The sequence below is a fragment of the Pseudorca crassidens genome, chromosome 16, assembly GCF_039906515.1.
Source record: "Pseudorca crassidens isolate mPseCra1 chromosome 16, mPseCra1.hap1, whole genome shotgun sequence".
Classification (NCBI taxonomy): Eukaryota; Metazoa; Chordata; class Mammalia; order Artiodactyla; family Delphinidae; genus Pseudorca; species Pseudorca crassidens.
Genome location: NC_090311.1, coordinates 44,277,376 through 44,294,351, shown reverse-complemented (window position 1 = coordinate 44,294,351; position 16,976 = coordinate 44,277,376). Strand labels below are relative to the sequence as shown.

General features: G+C 41.1%; 1 protein-coding gene across 4 annotated transcripts; it reads left to right on the top strand.

Moving 5' to 3' along the window:
* Window positions 1-1,556: 1,556 nt before the first annotated feature.
* ZNF32 (zinc finger protein 32) lies at window positions 1,557-6,376 on the top strand. 4 transcript variants are annotated; one of them, XM_067710169.1, is made up of 4 exons: window positions 1,658-1,690; window positions 2,486-2,689; window positions 4,053-4,192; window positions 5,395-6,376. In XM_067710169.1, the coding sequence occupies exons 3-4, from the start codon at window positions 4,123-4,125 to the stop codon at window positions 6,186-6,188; spliced, it is 864 nt and encodes a 287-aa protein (XP_067566270.1). In that variant the 5' UTR covers window positions 1,658-1,690; window positions 2,486-2,689; window positions 4,053-4,122; the 3' UTR covers window positions 6,189-6,376. The 4 variants fall into 4 exon arrangements, with proteins under 4 accessions (XP_067566272.1, XP_067566268.1, XP_067566270.1 ...); XM_067710171.1 differs by lacking the exon at window positions 2,486-2,689 and having other exon boundaries at window positions 1,557-1,690; window positions 5,437-6,376; XM_067710167.1 differs by lacking the exon at window positions 2,486-2,689 and having other exon boundaries at window positions 1,557-1,690.
* The last annotated feature ends 10,600 nt before the right edge of the window (window positions 6,377-16,976 follow it).

Genomic DNA, 16,976 nt, shown 5'->3' with positions numbered 1-16,976 from the left:
TGGTTTTGAGGAAGAGAGTTCATTTTGCCTTCTCAACTAGACTGTCAGCTCCCTTTCTAGAAGAAGAGAGTGTATCTTGTTGACATTTGTGTCCCCAAAACCCAGCACAGTACCTGACATTTAAAATGGGCTCAGGACATAAAGGTTCAACAAACTTAAGTACCGATGTGTTGTTAGTAATAGTAATAACAGACACTTAGGAATCAACTTATAACTTACACTTTGTACACTGTGTGAAATTAAATGTTTTGTTTTGTTTTGTTTAACAGGTGGCTTTGGTGTAGAGGACAAGGACATAGCAAGCGGAAACATTCCTTGTGAAACTCCTCATTCAATAGGATAGACTAGTCTCTGAGTGGGAGCTCTGGAGCCGGGAGCCTGGAGAGAAGTACACTGAGGAGAGCTCCAGGATGAAGGAAAACAAAGGTGATTCCAAGTGGGAGGAAGGAAGCCCAAAAAGCCTAAAGCCCCCAGGAACTTTAATGCCAGTCTTCCCTGACCAATTCCCTCTCAGAGGCCAGGATCCTATAAAAATGCATTTGAAGGTGGCTTGAGGCATTTAGACAGCCTTTAACTCATGGATGTTCAAAATCAACCTTTGTCCCCTCCCAGTATCATACAACAGGGCCAGGGATTTGACTTGTGGCTCTTCAGAGAAGCCCCAGGAAAAACAGCTCTTGCCCCCTGAACTGAGCGATTTTCAGGGCTTACAATTTCTCAATGCTTCAGACACACAGTCAGTTAAGAAAAAAATCTAATTTATTACCCTAGAAAATACTGTTTTCTCTCCATAATTCATGGAGTACATACAGAACGATTTTTTTCTGGGTTCACTCACATACCTGCCTTTGCTCTGAAGCCATAGGATAGCGGGGTGGCCTGGCCTGGACCCTGGCCCTTTCAAGAAGCCTTCACCTGGCCCCTGTAGCTGTCACCTGCGCCTATCCTGGGCTCTCCACCAGGTAAGAAGCCTGTCCAGAATCCTGTAGCTAGTCAATTTGCTTGTTGGCTCCAGACTGTTGTGATGGAGCCAAAAAGCAAATTCAGGACAATTCCAAACCTGATCTCTTACCCATTTAGAGTGCAAATTCTTACTGATGGGATCGGTAGGGCATAGCTCTCCTCTCCAGGCTCTCGAAATTTTCCTGTGATATTCCAAGTCCTCTTTCCCCACAGACTTCACTTGAAATATTTGCTCCTTGTCTCAGAACTCTAATTACAGATTTAGTCTCTGCTCATGCAGCGGCTCAACGCAAAACCCCTAAACACCCGAGGCTTTATCAACTCATTTCTTCCCAACACTTCGCTTCAGAACCCTGGATTCCCCCTGTCCTGGCTCAGCGGACGGCTTCACCAACCTGCCATCCCACGCCTGGCTAATCTGAGTGGCCGTTTGGTGCTCTCGGCCCCCGCTCTACATCCGCGAACAAGTCAGCATCTCTGGCTCGGGGCCAAACAGGAGGGACCTGAGCGCACAGCGCGCACCAAGACCCGCAGAGCCCGAGCGGCCGGTCGCATCGCCGAACTACGTTTCCCACAGTACTCGGGGAAGCCGGGGCCGCCGAGGTGCGGCCCGCCCCCGCTCAGGCTCACGCGGAGCCTCCTGGGAGTTGTAGTCCGGGCCGCTCGCGCCGGCGCTGCTGAGGGCTTGTTGTCGGCCTTTGTCTGTCTGCGGGCGCGCGCCGCTGCGGTGAGTGAGGCCGCCGGCCGGGTCCGTACGCCCGAGCGAGGCTGGGCCCCGCCTGCAGGCCGCGGTCCCTGAGCCCCCTGCGGCCTTGAGTAGGCCTGGCCAGCTTGGACTCCCCAGGGCAGCCAGCTGCGTGGGGAGAGGTCTGCGGCCCGCAGGAAAAGGTCCAGCTGGACCAGAGAAAGGGGTGCTGAGGCCCAGCGCGCAGGGCCGGCCCGGGGGTTTGGGGGTGGGGGCAGACCTGAGGCGGGAAGGGAGAGTCTGTCGGTAGGAGCAGGGGTCCCTCCGCCGGACAGCACGGCCGGGTGTGGAGCAAGGCCCTGCACCCCGAGACGCGGGAGGGGGAGACCACAGGCAGGTGTGCCCCGGGGCCCGCGGGGAGGGTTTCAGAAGACGCACAGGAGAAAGTGCAGTCTCTCTGAGGTGGGTGAAAGGGAGAAAGGACAAACTTCGTTGGGTGGAGAATAGGAAAGGACAAAGTGGATTCAGGTGTGCAGAGAAAATAATCACCCCTCCCCAGAATCTCCTAATCCTTAAACTATCCCTCAAGAAAGCAACAATCCTAGTCCTCTGCTGTGGACTCTCAACTTTAGGCCTTAAACCTGTAGGTCATGTCAGAGGCCCTTCACATTTGGTTCTTTTATTCTCCCAAGAGCTACTTGATAATACAGTGTTATCAGACTATTTAGTAAGTGAGGAAATAGGGTCAGGGCTGTTTGGTTACTTGCCCAGTGTCATTTAAGGGGAGAGAAGGGTAATCCAAGTCTCTCATGGCCTAATTCTGAGCTCTTTCCACAGGATATAATGGCCTTTCTGATAGGAAAAGCAATATTTTCTACTATAAAGTGACTTTATCCAAAATCTTCCGGAAATTGATTCCTCAGATTTGTGGAATCTAGGGAGAAAAATACGACAACTTCCCTTTATTAATCAAGGAGGTTCCTGAGACGCAGCTGAGCTGTTTCTTGTTGAATATCTCACAACATGTGGAGAGGCACAGCTGTAAGTGCTGCCCACACGTTCTGACCAAACTATTTGCTGGACTAACCAGAGACAGAGTCCAACCTCAGGTAGCAGGTACCTATATACTTTCCACTGACTCTTGATGGATGTGTGGTTGAGCAGTAACACCTTCTACTTCCAAGTGAACGGTGTTGTAGTGTCCTGACACTCTGATAAGGCATCGCTCTGTGTCTTGTACTGCAAATTGGAACTGAGTCCTCCAAATAAAGAGTTTAAATGCCTCTCCAGTCATCAAAACATGCAGCAGAAAGGGCAGTTGTCAAGAAGACCAGGTGTTTGGGTTAACAAAGAATTGCAGTATCACACTGCTATTTCATTAAATCAGGAGGCCAGCATTTTCATGGGACGTAGTAGAGGGAAACAAAGATTATACATTGGACCACTGCATAAATAAAGTGTAAGTATTCAGTAATTAGGGTCCTGAAATAAGAATATCCCCCCCCCCCAAAATACAAAAGGATAATATGGAACACGAGGATTCCTAGGATCTGGAAGAATAGTAAGGTCTGGTCAAGCTCTGTTCCATTCTATTTCATTTTATAAGAATTCTCACCAGCTTTTTAGTGACGAGAAAGTAGAGAATTGTCTGGACATAGGCTTTGGATCCAAAAAGTCTTGGATTTGAGCCTTTGCCTCACCTTGACTCCTTACTGGCTCTGGGAATAGGGGCAAGTTACTTACCCTAATCGGTGTGCCTTGGGCTTGGTTTTGGAGTCTGAAGTAGGTCTTTTTTCCTCCAAGAATTGGCAAGTATTTATAGTTCCTCAGAACTGGTATTCTCATACCTTGAAGCATCTGGAGCCTCCTAAGAAGTGCCAAAAGGAAATATGAAATCTCTTGTTCTGTCCTAATAACCTAGAGGGGACTGGAGAGGAGAGCTGGAGCCATTTCAATCATAGAATCAATCATGATGGCTGAAATTTTTTTTATATTCTGAATTCCTTTGGAGGCTTGGAGGATAGAATAGCAGGCTGTTAGGCAGGGGAAGGAAGTGGACAATTCCAGTCACATGCTAAGGCTAAGCTAAGGTACAAATAGGATGGACCATTATCTTGGCACTGGCAAGAAGAGATACTTGTTTGCTTTATGTCTTCTCTGCTTTCCCACCTCCTGCTTCCTCCTGGACTCATTTATAAGTGGTCATGGTACCTTTTGGCTCATTTTGCAGTTACATTGTAGGTGACTGACATTACATCAGGCAATCAAGATTTCCTCCATTCACTCATACCCCAAACTGGAGCTCCTGTTGACTTTATTCTCCTCACTTATCAATTCTCCTGTCCTTTCCTGTTTGTTTTTGTTGTTCTGTTTTGTTTTTGTTTGTTTGTTTTTCCCTCCCCAGGTACTCAAGAACAGCCCATGGAAGAATCATATGAAGAGGTGGTGATTAAGGTCATACAGCAGGAGTGGACATGTTTGGATTTCCAACAGCTACTCTGCTGGACTGTCATGGAAGATATGCCCAGAATGTAGCATTTTTCAGTGAGTCAGTTGATTGCTGGGATGCCCTCAACTCATAATAATCAGTGTCCCTGTTGTCAGCACTAGTCAACAGGCTGAGGATGCACAGAAGATGTTCCTTTGGTGGAGCTCACCGTTTCTAGGGATTACAGGGAAAGCCTACAAACTGGAGTTAGAAATAGTAGAAACAGAGCACAACAGTCTTGATATGGAGGTAGTCTCTGAGAGAATGAATGAGCAGTTTTAAATCTCAGCACAATCACTGAATAACAAGTTGAAATCTCCCTAGGATGACTCCAAGAAAACTATTATTAGTGATGAATGGACCCATATTTAAAGTGCAGTAGAAGCCTCATATGCAGGGCAATACTGGAGAGTACTGTCAATATCTGCATAGGAAGTGTTGAGAATAACTTCCAAACCAAAATAGACTTCAGTTCCACCATATCTTAGCAGATTGAAATAGCATGGATTTTAAAGGGAAAAATTCCTTGGATCAGATTCTGTGATAGCCCTGCCTTGATCTGTGTTATCAGACAAGTTATTTAACTTTCTTGTGCTCCAGCCTCTTCATCTGTAAAATGGGACAATAAGCTCTATCTTGCAGGTGCAGGGATTAGAATTAATAGATGTAAAGTACCAAGGATTCTGCTACATATATTCTGATATCATGGAGCTTACTCCACTGTTAGGAGAGCAGACTAGAGCAGAAGTGGATTTCTCACGAAACTAATGAAACAAGGTTCAGGATCTTTCCCTTACACTGGTCTCTTCAAGGCCTTGTCCCTACTTTTATACTGTTTCTTGATGAAATCCATCCAAAATTTTAAAGCTTTAGGCCCTACACAACCTGGATCCACACCTGTTTTGGTGTCAGAACTTGGGTATGGCACTAATTTGATCGTATATAGTTTTCTTAATTTTTCTGAGCCTGTTTTCTTATCTTTAAAATGGAAACAACCATGTCTATACACAATACTATTTGGGAGGCTAAATTAAACTAAATTTAGAGGCAGTACACTGCTACGGAGCATGCCTGAATCCCAAGTCTATGCTTACCTAGCTGCACAATCTTTGACAACCTCCCTATACTTTCACTTTCTTAACTGTAGCAATAGATTGTTTTCAGGATTAAATTATCTATGCAAAGTTTATAGTATAATATCTGGCACATTATAAGCACTCAAAGCATTGTTTCTTTTTTCCCTGTTCTTCTCACTCAGCATATTGGTGCCTCTTACATGACTTCCCTCTCATTTTACCAGATGTGATGACAGAAGCCCACCACAAATATGATCACTCTGAGGCCACAGGATCCTCAAGCTGGGATTTCCAGAATTCTTTCAGAAGAGAGAAGCTGGAACAAAAATCCCCAGATTCTAAGACACTACAGGAAGATTCACCTGGAGTGAGACAGAGGGTCTATGAGTGCCAGGAATGTGGAAAATCCTTCAGGCAAAAGGGTAGTCTAACGTTACATGAGAGAATCCACACTGGTCAGAAGCCCTTTGAGTGTACCCACTGTGGAAAAAGCTTTAGGGCCAAAGGCAATCTTGTTACACATCAACGAATACACACAGGAGAGAAGCCTTATCAGTGCAAGGAGTGTGGGAAAAGCTTTAGTCAACGAGGTAGTCTGGCCGTTCACGAAAGACTCCACACTGGACAGAAACCCTATGAGTGTGCTATTTGTCAGAGAAGCTTCAGGAATCAAAGTAACCTCGCTGTTCACAGAAGAGTTCATAGTGGTGAGAAGCCTTATAGATGTGATCAGTGTGGAAAAGCCTTCAGTCAGAAAGGAAGCTTAATTGTTCATATCAGAGTCCACACAGGCCTGAAACCGTATGCCTGCGCACAATGCAGGAAGAGTTTCCACACCAGAGGGAATTGTATCCTGCATGGCAAAATCCACACAGGAGAGACACCCTATCTGTGTGGCCAGTGTGGGAAAAGCTTCACTCAGAGAGGGAGTCTGGCTGTGCACCAGCGAAGCTGCTCACAAAGGCTCACCCTATAACCACTCTCATCAAAGGAAGTTCTCTTTATGAATTAACAGCATAAAATCCCCTGAGGTTAAACAACCTATTCAATTTTACAGAATGAATGGAGACTCCTTCAGAAAGACCATCACTGGGTAGAGCAAACTGACTTTTCTCCCTTCCCCCAAATGAATATCAAAAATAAATGTCTTGTTTATTATCGTTATCATGTATGATTCATAATTTGTCCACTTATTTTGACCTAATTTCCCAAGGTACCACCATTAATCTAGTACACAATTGGAGATTTATGTAGCATATACAGATTTTAAATTTGCAATTGACACCATCAGCCTGTTTTAAAAAGTCAGCCTCTTACCAATCCCAAGATTATTTTCTTCTCTACATATTCAAATTAATCTTGTTTTGCATTCAAGACCACTGGGCAGAATTCATGAGGCAAATCTAATAATCCTCATATTGAATATTATCTGAATGGTAGTCTCAACAGCATATTCTAACAAATCACCCATGTTCATAGCAGAGGCCCTAGCCTTTCCTTACAAAAATAGGATCCCTTCCAAGCCTGCACTGTGGTTTACTTCAGTCTTCCACTCCTAACTGGGATAGAGATAACTTGCCTATAGCCAAAGAGCAGACAACTATCTACAATAGTTGACACAATGACTCTCACTCCCTTTTGGCAACAGCAGCAATCTCTCAGAGTTAGAGTCACCTAGTAAGGGCATAAGTGTCCTCATTACTGAGCTCAAATTTGTAGTCAATAATGAAGTTCCAGTCCTCCAACAACACAATCCTCTTCCTCCTACACAGATACATGCATGCACACACAGAAGAAATTTGGAAAGTAATAGTTTTTTACCTCTAGTGGATGAGATTTGAGGAATAGTGGAGACGAGAAGTTGGTCTTGAGGGGGAATTTCCAATTTTTTTAACTTTAGCCATCTAAATTTTCATTCTGAGCTTTTATGTAATTAAAATGATGAATGGTGTAGATGGAGTGGTTTTCTTGATAAGATACCATTCCATTCTTTCTTTACCCTATAAGCTGTAGGTTCCTATAGACTATAGGCTCCCTCTAGTAGATCCTATAGGCTGTAGGCTCCTTAATCCAAGAAGCTTAACAGAAAATCTTGAGAGAGGTAAATTTTATCGAAGATCTTTAGGCATAGAAACACTATGAGTTTGAATAATAATACAATAATACTCCTAAAGATACCCTGATAATTTTTTTATAAATTTATTTATTAGTTCTTTATTTTTGGCTGAGTTGGGTCTTCAATGCTGCACGCGGGCTTCCTCTAGTTGCAGCAAGCGGGGGTACTCATTGCGATATGTGGACTTCTCATTGTGGTGGCTTCTCTTGTTGCAGAGCACGGGCTCTAGGCACGTGAGCTCAGTAGTTGTGGTTTGTGGGCTCTAGAGCACAGGCTCAGTAGTTGTGGCACACGGGCTTAGTTGCTCCGCAGCATGTGGGATCTTCCCGGACCAGGGATTGAACCCATGTCCCCTGCATTGGCAGGTGGATTCTTAACCACTGCACCACCAGGGAAGCCCTACCCTGATAATATTTGAAGATGCATACCAGAATGTTCATATCACCCTCATTTATAATAGTCATAAACTGGAAATAACCCAAATGTCCAATAACAGGCAAGGTAATAAACTGTGGTAGAGTCATATAATAAAATACAACTCAGCAATAAAAAATAACAACTGATACATGCAATAACCTGGATGGGGCTTCCCTGGTGGCGCAGTGGTTGAGAGTTCACCTGCCAATGAAGAGGACGCAGGTTCGTGCCCCGATCCGGGAAGATCCCACACGCTGCAGAGCGGCTGGGCCCGTGAGCCATGGCCGCTGAGCCTGCGCGTCCAGAGCCTGTGCTCCGTAACGGGAGAGGCCACAACAGTGAGAGGCCCACGTGCCGCAAAAAAAAAATAATAATAATAACCTGGATGAATTTCAAAGATTTGTGTTGAGTGAAAGAAACCAAACACACACACACACACACACACACACAAATATAGTACATAATTCCATTTATATAACTTCACAGAACAAGAAAAACTAATCTGCGGTAAATGACATCAAACAGTGGTTGCCTCTGTGGAAGAGAGGGGAGGGGACTGACTTGAAAGAAGCACACGGAAACTTTACAGAGAGAAAAAAATGTTCTCTTCCTTTCTTCAGGTGGTAGATGCATGGGTCTATACAACTCTCAAAACTGATTGAACTCAACACTTAAAATCTATGCTTGTTATATGTAAAGTACATTTTATATATAAAGTATAGTATATGCAAAGTTTAAAGAACAATGAGGTAGTTTTAAAATATTGCCCACAAGTTCTTCCAACACTCATCATGTGTTCTATGTCACTTCCCCTTGAATCTGGGTAGGCTTGTGTCTGCTTCAAACAATGAAACATGGTAGAAGTGATGCTACATGACTTCCAAGAATAGGTCTAAAAAACACTTTAAAAGTCTGAAAAGTTTCTGCATGATTCTCAGAACACTTGCCCTGGAGAAAACCAGCTGCCAAGTAAAAAATCCAACTATCTCAAGGCCACTCTGCTGGACAAACAGCATATAAGTGCTCCAGTTGACAGGTTCCCTGAGCTCCCAACAGATAGCATCAACTCTCAGCCATATGAGTGAACCATTGTCGATGCATAGCCCAGTAGAACCTTCAGATAACTATAGCCCCAGATGATATCTGATGAAAACTATGAGAAACCCACAAGTTAGAACTGCCTTCCCAAATTCCTAACACACAAAATCATGAGAAAAGTTAAAGGTTATGACTTTATACTACTAAATTTTCAGGCTGCTTGCTATACAACAGTATTAGTTAAAATATATATACATTTTAAGGATAAGCTATTTTCAAAAAAAATGAAAAATCTGGGGAGCAACTTGATATAAACTCTGAATAAATAAAAACAGGAAATTAGGATTTATGGTTCACAAGAAAGCTTAAGGTATAAAAATAAACATTCCCTTTGACAAAATAGGAGGCAAGGTATAGATTAGTTAAGCCAGATGCAAATCCAAGTTACAAAATAAAGTAGATGTGGGTCTCCATCAGTCCTGGACTATGAGAAATGTGTGTGTGTGTGTGTGCATGTGTGTGTGTATCTTAGAATCCTGGTTCTGCAGAAAAGAATCTGTAAATAAAGAGCAAATAGATCAGAAAATATAAAGTATCTTTAAAAATATAATTCCTATTTTCTATATGTATATTATTAAATTTCTTTAAAGATTGTTGGTTGCTTATATTAATATAATAACAAGAGAGTTCTGGTTCCAGATGGCAAAGTAGGAAGATTCTGAACTCACTTCCTCCCATGGACACACAGAATCTACATCTACATACAGAACAATTTCCTCGGGGGGTGGGGGGCGACCTAAAAACTAGCTGAGCAACTCCTACACACTGGGCAAATGAAAAAAAACAAAAACAAAAAAAACCACACTGAAGCAGGTAGAAGTGAAGGGCTTGAACCCCACATCACGCACCCCAACATTTAAGACCTGCACCTGAGAGACATACCCCCTAAAACATCTAGCTTGGAAACCAAGGGCTTGCATTCATGAGACCCACGAGGCTATAAAGAAATTAGAAATTTAAAAAAAAAAATGAGAAATGGCTCTTAAATGGCTCACATGCTCAGATAGATTCACACCAGGGTCCAGCACAGAAACAGCCCACTGAGAGGTGCCCAGATTTTATGTGAAAGAGGCATATTTGCTTATGTTAAAGTGTCAGCCTAAGGAGCAGGCATCTAACTTAATACACATATAGGAGCCTACTGGGGTGCTCTCAGGGATGGAAGCTGGCAGGTGCCATCTTCGTGCTCTCCCTCTGCCATGCTCCAGCTCACCGGTAACTCCTGAAAAGGAACGTATACCCTCCTCTGGAACACTAATTCTTCCAGCTGAGGCCCATGGGACAAATCTAGTTTGCCTGGTTCTGGTGACAAATGGGGCTTGCACTTCAGGGTCCCATGGGTCTCCAACCAAAGGAGAAAGAGTTCTTAAGCAGCTACCACCCCCAGAGCACAAAAGGCAACAGACCAAGGTAGCCAGTCTTTCTGTGAAAGAGGCATATTAGCTTATCTTCATAGCTATGGCCTGAGTAGCAAACTTCTATCTAAACACACATGTAAGAGCAAACTTCAATCCTCTCCAGAGACCTCAGAGGTCAGGCGCTATTTTTATGCTCTCCCTCTGCCATAATCCACAGTGCCAGTGTCTACTGGAGAGGAGCTTGTACATGTGTCTGATACCCCAAATTTATGTGGGTGCTACCCAGGGGACATTCCTTGATCACCTTGCTCCGGTGGCCAGCAGGGCTTTGTTCATGGGTCCCAGGTGACTGTAACAAATGGAGACAATTATTGGCCAGCTACCATCCCCAAAGCACTGCACAGAAAGCAGACTAAAAACACACCCCAGTCTTTCTGTGAAAGAGGCTGATATGCTTGAGCTTCAGCCTGAGGTGCAGGTTTCTGTTTGGCACACATCCAAGGATGAAGGCCAAAGGATGCCATGTTTGTGCTCTACCTCTGCCCTGCTATAGGTTGCTGTATCTCCCAGAAAGGAACTTGTACATTCATCTAGCACTCCAACTTTTGAGACTGTTGCAAAGGGGACAACTCTAAATTGCCTGGCTATAATGGGCAGGCAGTCCCAAAAGACTGTATATAGTTGTATATTTTAAAGGCTGCTGTCTGAGAGTCTAACTTCTAATCAGCTTGCATGTAGGAGCTAACTGAGATCCTCTCCTTTGGAATACTGACAGGTAATGTCACATCCTCTACTACTGAGAGCCACTGAAAGTAAAGTCTGCTTAGAGAATCACAAAAGTTGGAGAAAAAACCAATAACTAAGGCAGGGTTGAACAATAAAATGCACCTACTACACAAGACCTTCAAGACTGGGAGAGATAGCTGTTTTATCTAATACATAGAAAGTAACACAGACACTCAAGGAAAATGAAGAGAGGAATATGTTCCAAATGAAAAAAAAAGATAAAACTTCAGAAAAAGTCCTTAATGAAATGGAGACGAGGGATTTACCTAATTAAGAGCTCAAAATAATGGTCATAAGGATATAAAGATGTTCACTGAACTTGAAAGAACGGATAAACACAGTGACAATTTCAACAGAGATGTAAAAAAATATATAAGAAAGTATCAAATAGAAGTTACAGAGCTAAAGAATACAGTAATTGAACTAAAAAATACACTAGAGGGGGTCAACAGCAGACTAAATGAAGCAGAAGAAAGGATCAGTGAACTTGAAGACAGGACAATGCAACTCACCCAATCAGAGCAGGAAAAGAAAAAAGAATGAATAAAAGGGAAGATAGCTTAAGGGACTTATGAGACAACATCAAGTGAACCAACATTCATACTGTAGGAGTCCTTGAAGAAGAAGAGAGAAAGAAAGGAGCAGAAAACTTATTTGAAGATACAATGGCTGAACACATTCCTAACCTAAGGAAGGAACAGATATCCATATTCAGGAAGTCCAGAGAGTTCCAAATAAGATGCACCAAAAGAGACACACACAAAGATACATTAAAATTTAAATGTCAAAAGTTAAAGACAGAGGCTTCCCTGGTGGCGCAGTGGTTGAGTCCACCTGCCGATGCAGGGGACACGGGTTCGTGCCCCGGTCTGGGAAGATCCCACATGCCGCAGAGCAGCTGGGCCCATAAGCCATGGCCACTAAGCATGCGCATCCGGAGCCTGTGCTCCACAACAGGAGAGGTCACAACAGTGAGAGGCCCGCGTACCACAAAAAAAAAAAAGTTAAAGACAAGGAGAGAATCTTAAAAGCAGCAAGAACAAAATGACTTGGTACATACAAAGGAACCCCCATAATACTATGAGCAGATTTTTCAGCAGAGACTTTGAAGGCAGAAGGGAATGGCATAATATATTTAAAGTCTGGAAAAGAAACTGCCAACTGAGGATACCCTAATTTGCAATGTTGTCTTTCAGAATTGAGGAGAGAGAGAGTTTTCCAGACAAGCAAAAGCTAAAGGAGTGCATAACCACTAAACTGGCCTTACAAGAAATGTTAAAAGGACTTCTTTAAGCTAAAAAGAAAGGGTGCTAAATTAGTACAGGAAAGCATATGAAAGTATAAATCTCAATGATAAAGGTAAATATATAGTAAAATGTAGAATAATCAAATGCTGTCCATTAATCACTTAGAAAGCTAGTATAAAGGTTAAAAGACAAAAGTAGCAAAAAAAACTATAACTACAACAATTAGTTAAGAAATATACAAGATTTAAAAATTTAAATATGACATCAAAAACAAAATGGGGCTGGGGAGAGTAAAAATGCAGAGCTTTAGAATGCATTCAAACACAAATTGTTATCAACTTAGAATAGACTGTTATAAATAAAAGTTGTTATATATAAGCCTCATGGTAACCACAAAACAAAAACCTATAGTAGTACACAAAAGATAAATGAAAGGAATCTAAACATACCACTAAAGAAAATAATCAAATCACAAAGGAAGAGAGCAAGAGAAGAAGAAAAGAAAATTACAAAACAGCCAGAAAATAATTAACAAAATGGCAGTAAGTACATACTTATCATTAATTACTTTAAACGTAAATGGACTAAATTTGCCAATGAAAAGACATAGAGTGACTAAATGGATTTTTTTTAAAAAAGACCTATGATATACTGCCAACAAGAGACTCACATCACACTGAAGATCAAAGGATAGAAAAAGATATTCCATGCAAATGGAAACCAAAAGAAAGCCGGGGTAGCTATATTATATAACACAAAACAGACTTGACTGTAATAAGAGACAAAGAAGGGCATTACATAGTGGTAAAGGGAACAATTCACAAGACAATATAACATCTGTAAATATTTATGTACCCAACATAGGAGCACCTAAAATATGTAGCAAAAATTAACTGCTCTAAAAGGAGAAAGAAACAGCAGTACAATAACAGTAGGAGGTTTTAATATCCCACCATCATCAATGGATAGGTCATCCAGACAGAAAATCAATAAGGAAGCATCAGCCTTTAATGACACATTAGACCAAATGAACTTAACAGACATATATAGAACATGCCATCCAACAACAGCGAAATACACATTCTTCTCAAACGCACATGAAACACTCTCCAGGACAGATCACATGTTAGACCACAGAACAAGTCCTAATAAATTGTAAAAGACAGAAATGTCAAGCATCTTTTCCAATCACAATGGTATGAAACAAAAACAAACAAAAAAATTAGTTACAAAAATAAAACTGGAAAATTCACAAATATGTCTTGATTAAACATCTACCGAGTGAAATGAACATCATTAATCATATGACAAATAAAACATAAAAATTATAGGATCATCTCAATAGATGCAGAAAAAGCATTTGACAAAATTCAACATCCTTTTATGATAAAAACTCTATGAAGTGGGTATAGAGGGAACAGAGTTCAGCATAATAAAGACCATATATGAAAGTCCGCAGTTAACATCATACTCAATGGTGAAGAACTGAAAGCTTTTCCTCTAAAATCAAGAACAAGACAAGGGTGCTCACTCTCACCACCTTTATTTAACATATTGGAAGTCCTAGCCAGAGAAATTAGGCAAGAAAAATAAATAATAGGCATCTAAATGTGAAAGGAAGGAAGAAAACTGTAACTACTTACAAATGACATAATATTATATGTAGAAAACCCTAAATACTCCACCAAAAAACACGTTAGAATTACTTTAAAAATTCAGTAAAGTTGCAGGATACAAAATCAATATACAAAAACACTGTTGCACTTCTGTACGCTAATAATAAACTATCAGAAAAATTAAGAAAATAACCCATTTACAATTGCATAAAACAAAATACCCAGGAATTAATTTAACCAAGGAGGTAAAAAAACTATACCATGAAAACTATAACACTTTGATGAATGAAACTGAAGACAATACAAATAAATGAAAAAACACATCATGCTCATAGACTGGAAGAATTAATATTGTTAAAAGAGCCATGTTACCCCAAGCAATGTACAGATTCAATGCAATCCCTATCAAAATTCCAATGGCATTTTTCACAAAAATAGTACAAACAATCCTAAAATCTATATTGAACCACAAAAGACCCCAATTGGCCAAAGCAATCTTGAGAAGAACATCAAAGCTAGAGGCACCATATTCTCTGATTTCAAACTATATTTTAAAGCTATAGTAATCAATGATATAGATGAAAATACTATACAATAAAAACAGACACATCAATCAATGGAACAGAATAGAGAATCCAGAAATAAATCCACACATGTGGTCAACTAATTTATGACAAAGGAGCCAGGAATAACATACAATGGGGATAAGAAAGTCTATTCAATAAATGCTGCTGGCAAACTGGACAACCACATGCAAAACAATAAAACTGGACCACTAGATTATACCACTCACAAAAATTTAATTCAAAATAGATGAAAGAATTGAACTTAAGACCTGAAATTATAAAATTCCTAGAAGAAAACATAGGTGGTAAGCTCCTGACATTGGTCCTGGGGATGATTTTTTTGGATCTGACACCAAAAACAAAGGCAACAAAAGCAAAAATAAACAAGTGGGACTACATCAAAATAAAAAGTTTCTGCATAGCAAAGGAAACCATCAACAAAGTGAAAAGTCAACCTACTGAACAGGAAAAAACATTTTCAAACTATTTATCTGATAAGGGGTTAACATCCAAAATATATAAAGAACTCTTACAACTCAACAGCAAAAAAAAAAAAATCCAACTTAAAAATGGGCAAAGGGGGCTTCCCTCGTGGCACAGTGGTTGAGAGTCCACCTGCCGATGCAGGGGACGCGGGTTCATGCCCCGGTCTGGGAAGATCCCACATGCCGCGGAGCAGCTAGGCCTGTGAGCCATGGCCGCTGAGCCTGCACGTCCGGAGCCTGTGCTCTGCAACAGGAGAGGCCACAACAGTGAGAGGCCCGTGCAACGCAAAAAAAAAAACAATAAAAATGGGCAAAGGATCTGAATAGACATTTTTCCAGAAGACATACAGATGGCCAACTGGAACATGAAAAGGTGTTCAACATCACTAATCATCAGGGAAATGCAAATCAAAACCACAATGAGATATCACTTCATGCCTCTTAGAATGGCTATTATCAAAAAGGCAGGAAATAACAAGTGTTGGCAAGCATGTGGAGAAAAGGGAACCCTCATACATTGTTTGGTGGGAATGTAAATTGGTGCAACCACTATGGAAAACAGTATGGAGATTCCTCAAAAAAATAAGAATGAAACTACCATATGATCCAGCTATTCCACATTTGTTTATTCATCCAAAGAATATGAAAACACTAATTCAAAAAGATATATGCACCCCTATGTTCATCACAGCATTATATTACAATAGCCAAGATATGGTAAAAACCTAAGTTCCATCAACAGATGAATGGATGAAGATGTGGTATATATAAACAATGGAATACTATTCAGTCATTTAAAAAAAGATGAAATCTTGCGATTTGCAACATGGATGGATCTTGAGAGTATCATGCTAGGTGAAATAAGCCAGATGGAGTAAGACAAACACTGTATAATTTCACTCATATTATGGAATGTAGAAAATGAACAAACAAACAAAACGAACAAACCAAACCAAACAAAAACAAACATATAGATGCCAAGAACAAAGTAGTGGTTATCAGAGGGGAAGGAATGGGAGGAGAGGGCTAAATGGGTAAGGGAGGGGCAACTTGATGATGACAGATGGAAACTAAATTTTTGGTGGTGAGCATCCTGCAATGTATACAGAAGTGGAAATGTAATGCTGTATACATGAAACATACAGTGTTATAAACAAATATTACCTAAAAGAAATATATTTTTTCTCGAGAAAATCAGGTAAACATGAGTAAGAACTGGGTACTAAAAGATGCCAAAGTGTGAAGAAAATAGAAATAGAATTACCGTACAACCAAGGAACTCCACTTCTGGGTATTTATCCAAGAAAAACAAAAATACTTACTTGAAAAGATACATGCATTCCTATGTTCATTGCAGCAGTATTTAACATAGCCAAAATATGGAAACAACTTAAGTGTCCATTAATAGATGGATGGATAAAGTGGATGGATAAAGAAGATGTGATACACACACACGTATACACAATGGAATATTATTCAGCCATAAAAAAGAAACACAACTTGACATTTGTGACAACATGGATGAACCTAAAGAGTATTATGCTAGGGCTTCCCTGGTGGCGCAGTGGTTGGGGGTCCGCCTGCCGATGCAGGGGACACGGGTTCGTGCCCCGTTCTGGGAGGATCCCACATGCCGCAGAGCGGCTGGGCCTGTGAGCCATGGCCGCTGGGCCTGCGCGTCTGGAGCCTGTGCTCCGCAGCGGAAGGGGCCGCAGCGGTGAGAGGCCCGCGTACCACAAAAAAAAAAAAAAAAAGAGTATTATGCTAAATAAAACAAGTCAGATAGAAAAAAAAATTACCAAATGATTTCACGTATATATGGCATCTAAAACACAAAATAAATGAACAAACCAAAACAGAAACAAACAAAAAAAAACTTGTGGTTGCCAGAGGGGAGAAAATTGGGGAGTGAGCAAAATAGATGAAGGGGATTGAGGGGTACAAACTTCCAGTTATAAAATAAATAAGCCATGGGAATGTAATGTACAGCATAGGGAATATAGTCAATAATATTGTATAAACTTGTATACCTACAGATGATAATTAAACTTATCATAATGATCAATCAAAATGTT

Bases quoted from the DNA above. Each gene is read 5' to 3' on its own strand.
- ZNF32 (XM_067710167.1), top strand. From the start codon at position 4,123: ATGTTTGGATTTCCAACAGCTACTCTGCTGGACTGTCATGGAAGATAT. The intron at 4,193-5,394 runs GTGAGTCAGTTG...CTTCTCACTCAG, and splicing joins CCAGAATGTAGCATTTTTCA to CATATTGGTGCCTCTTACAT.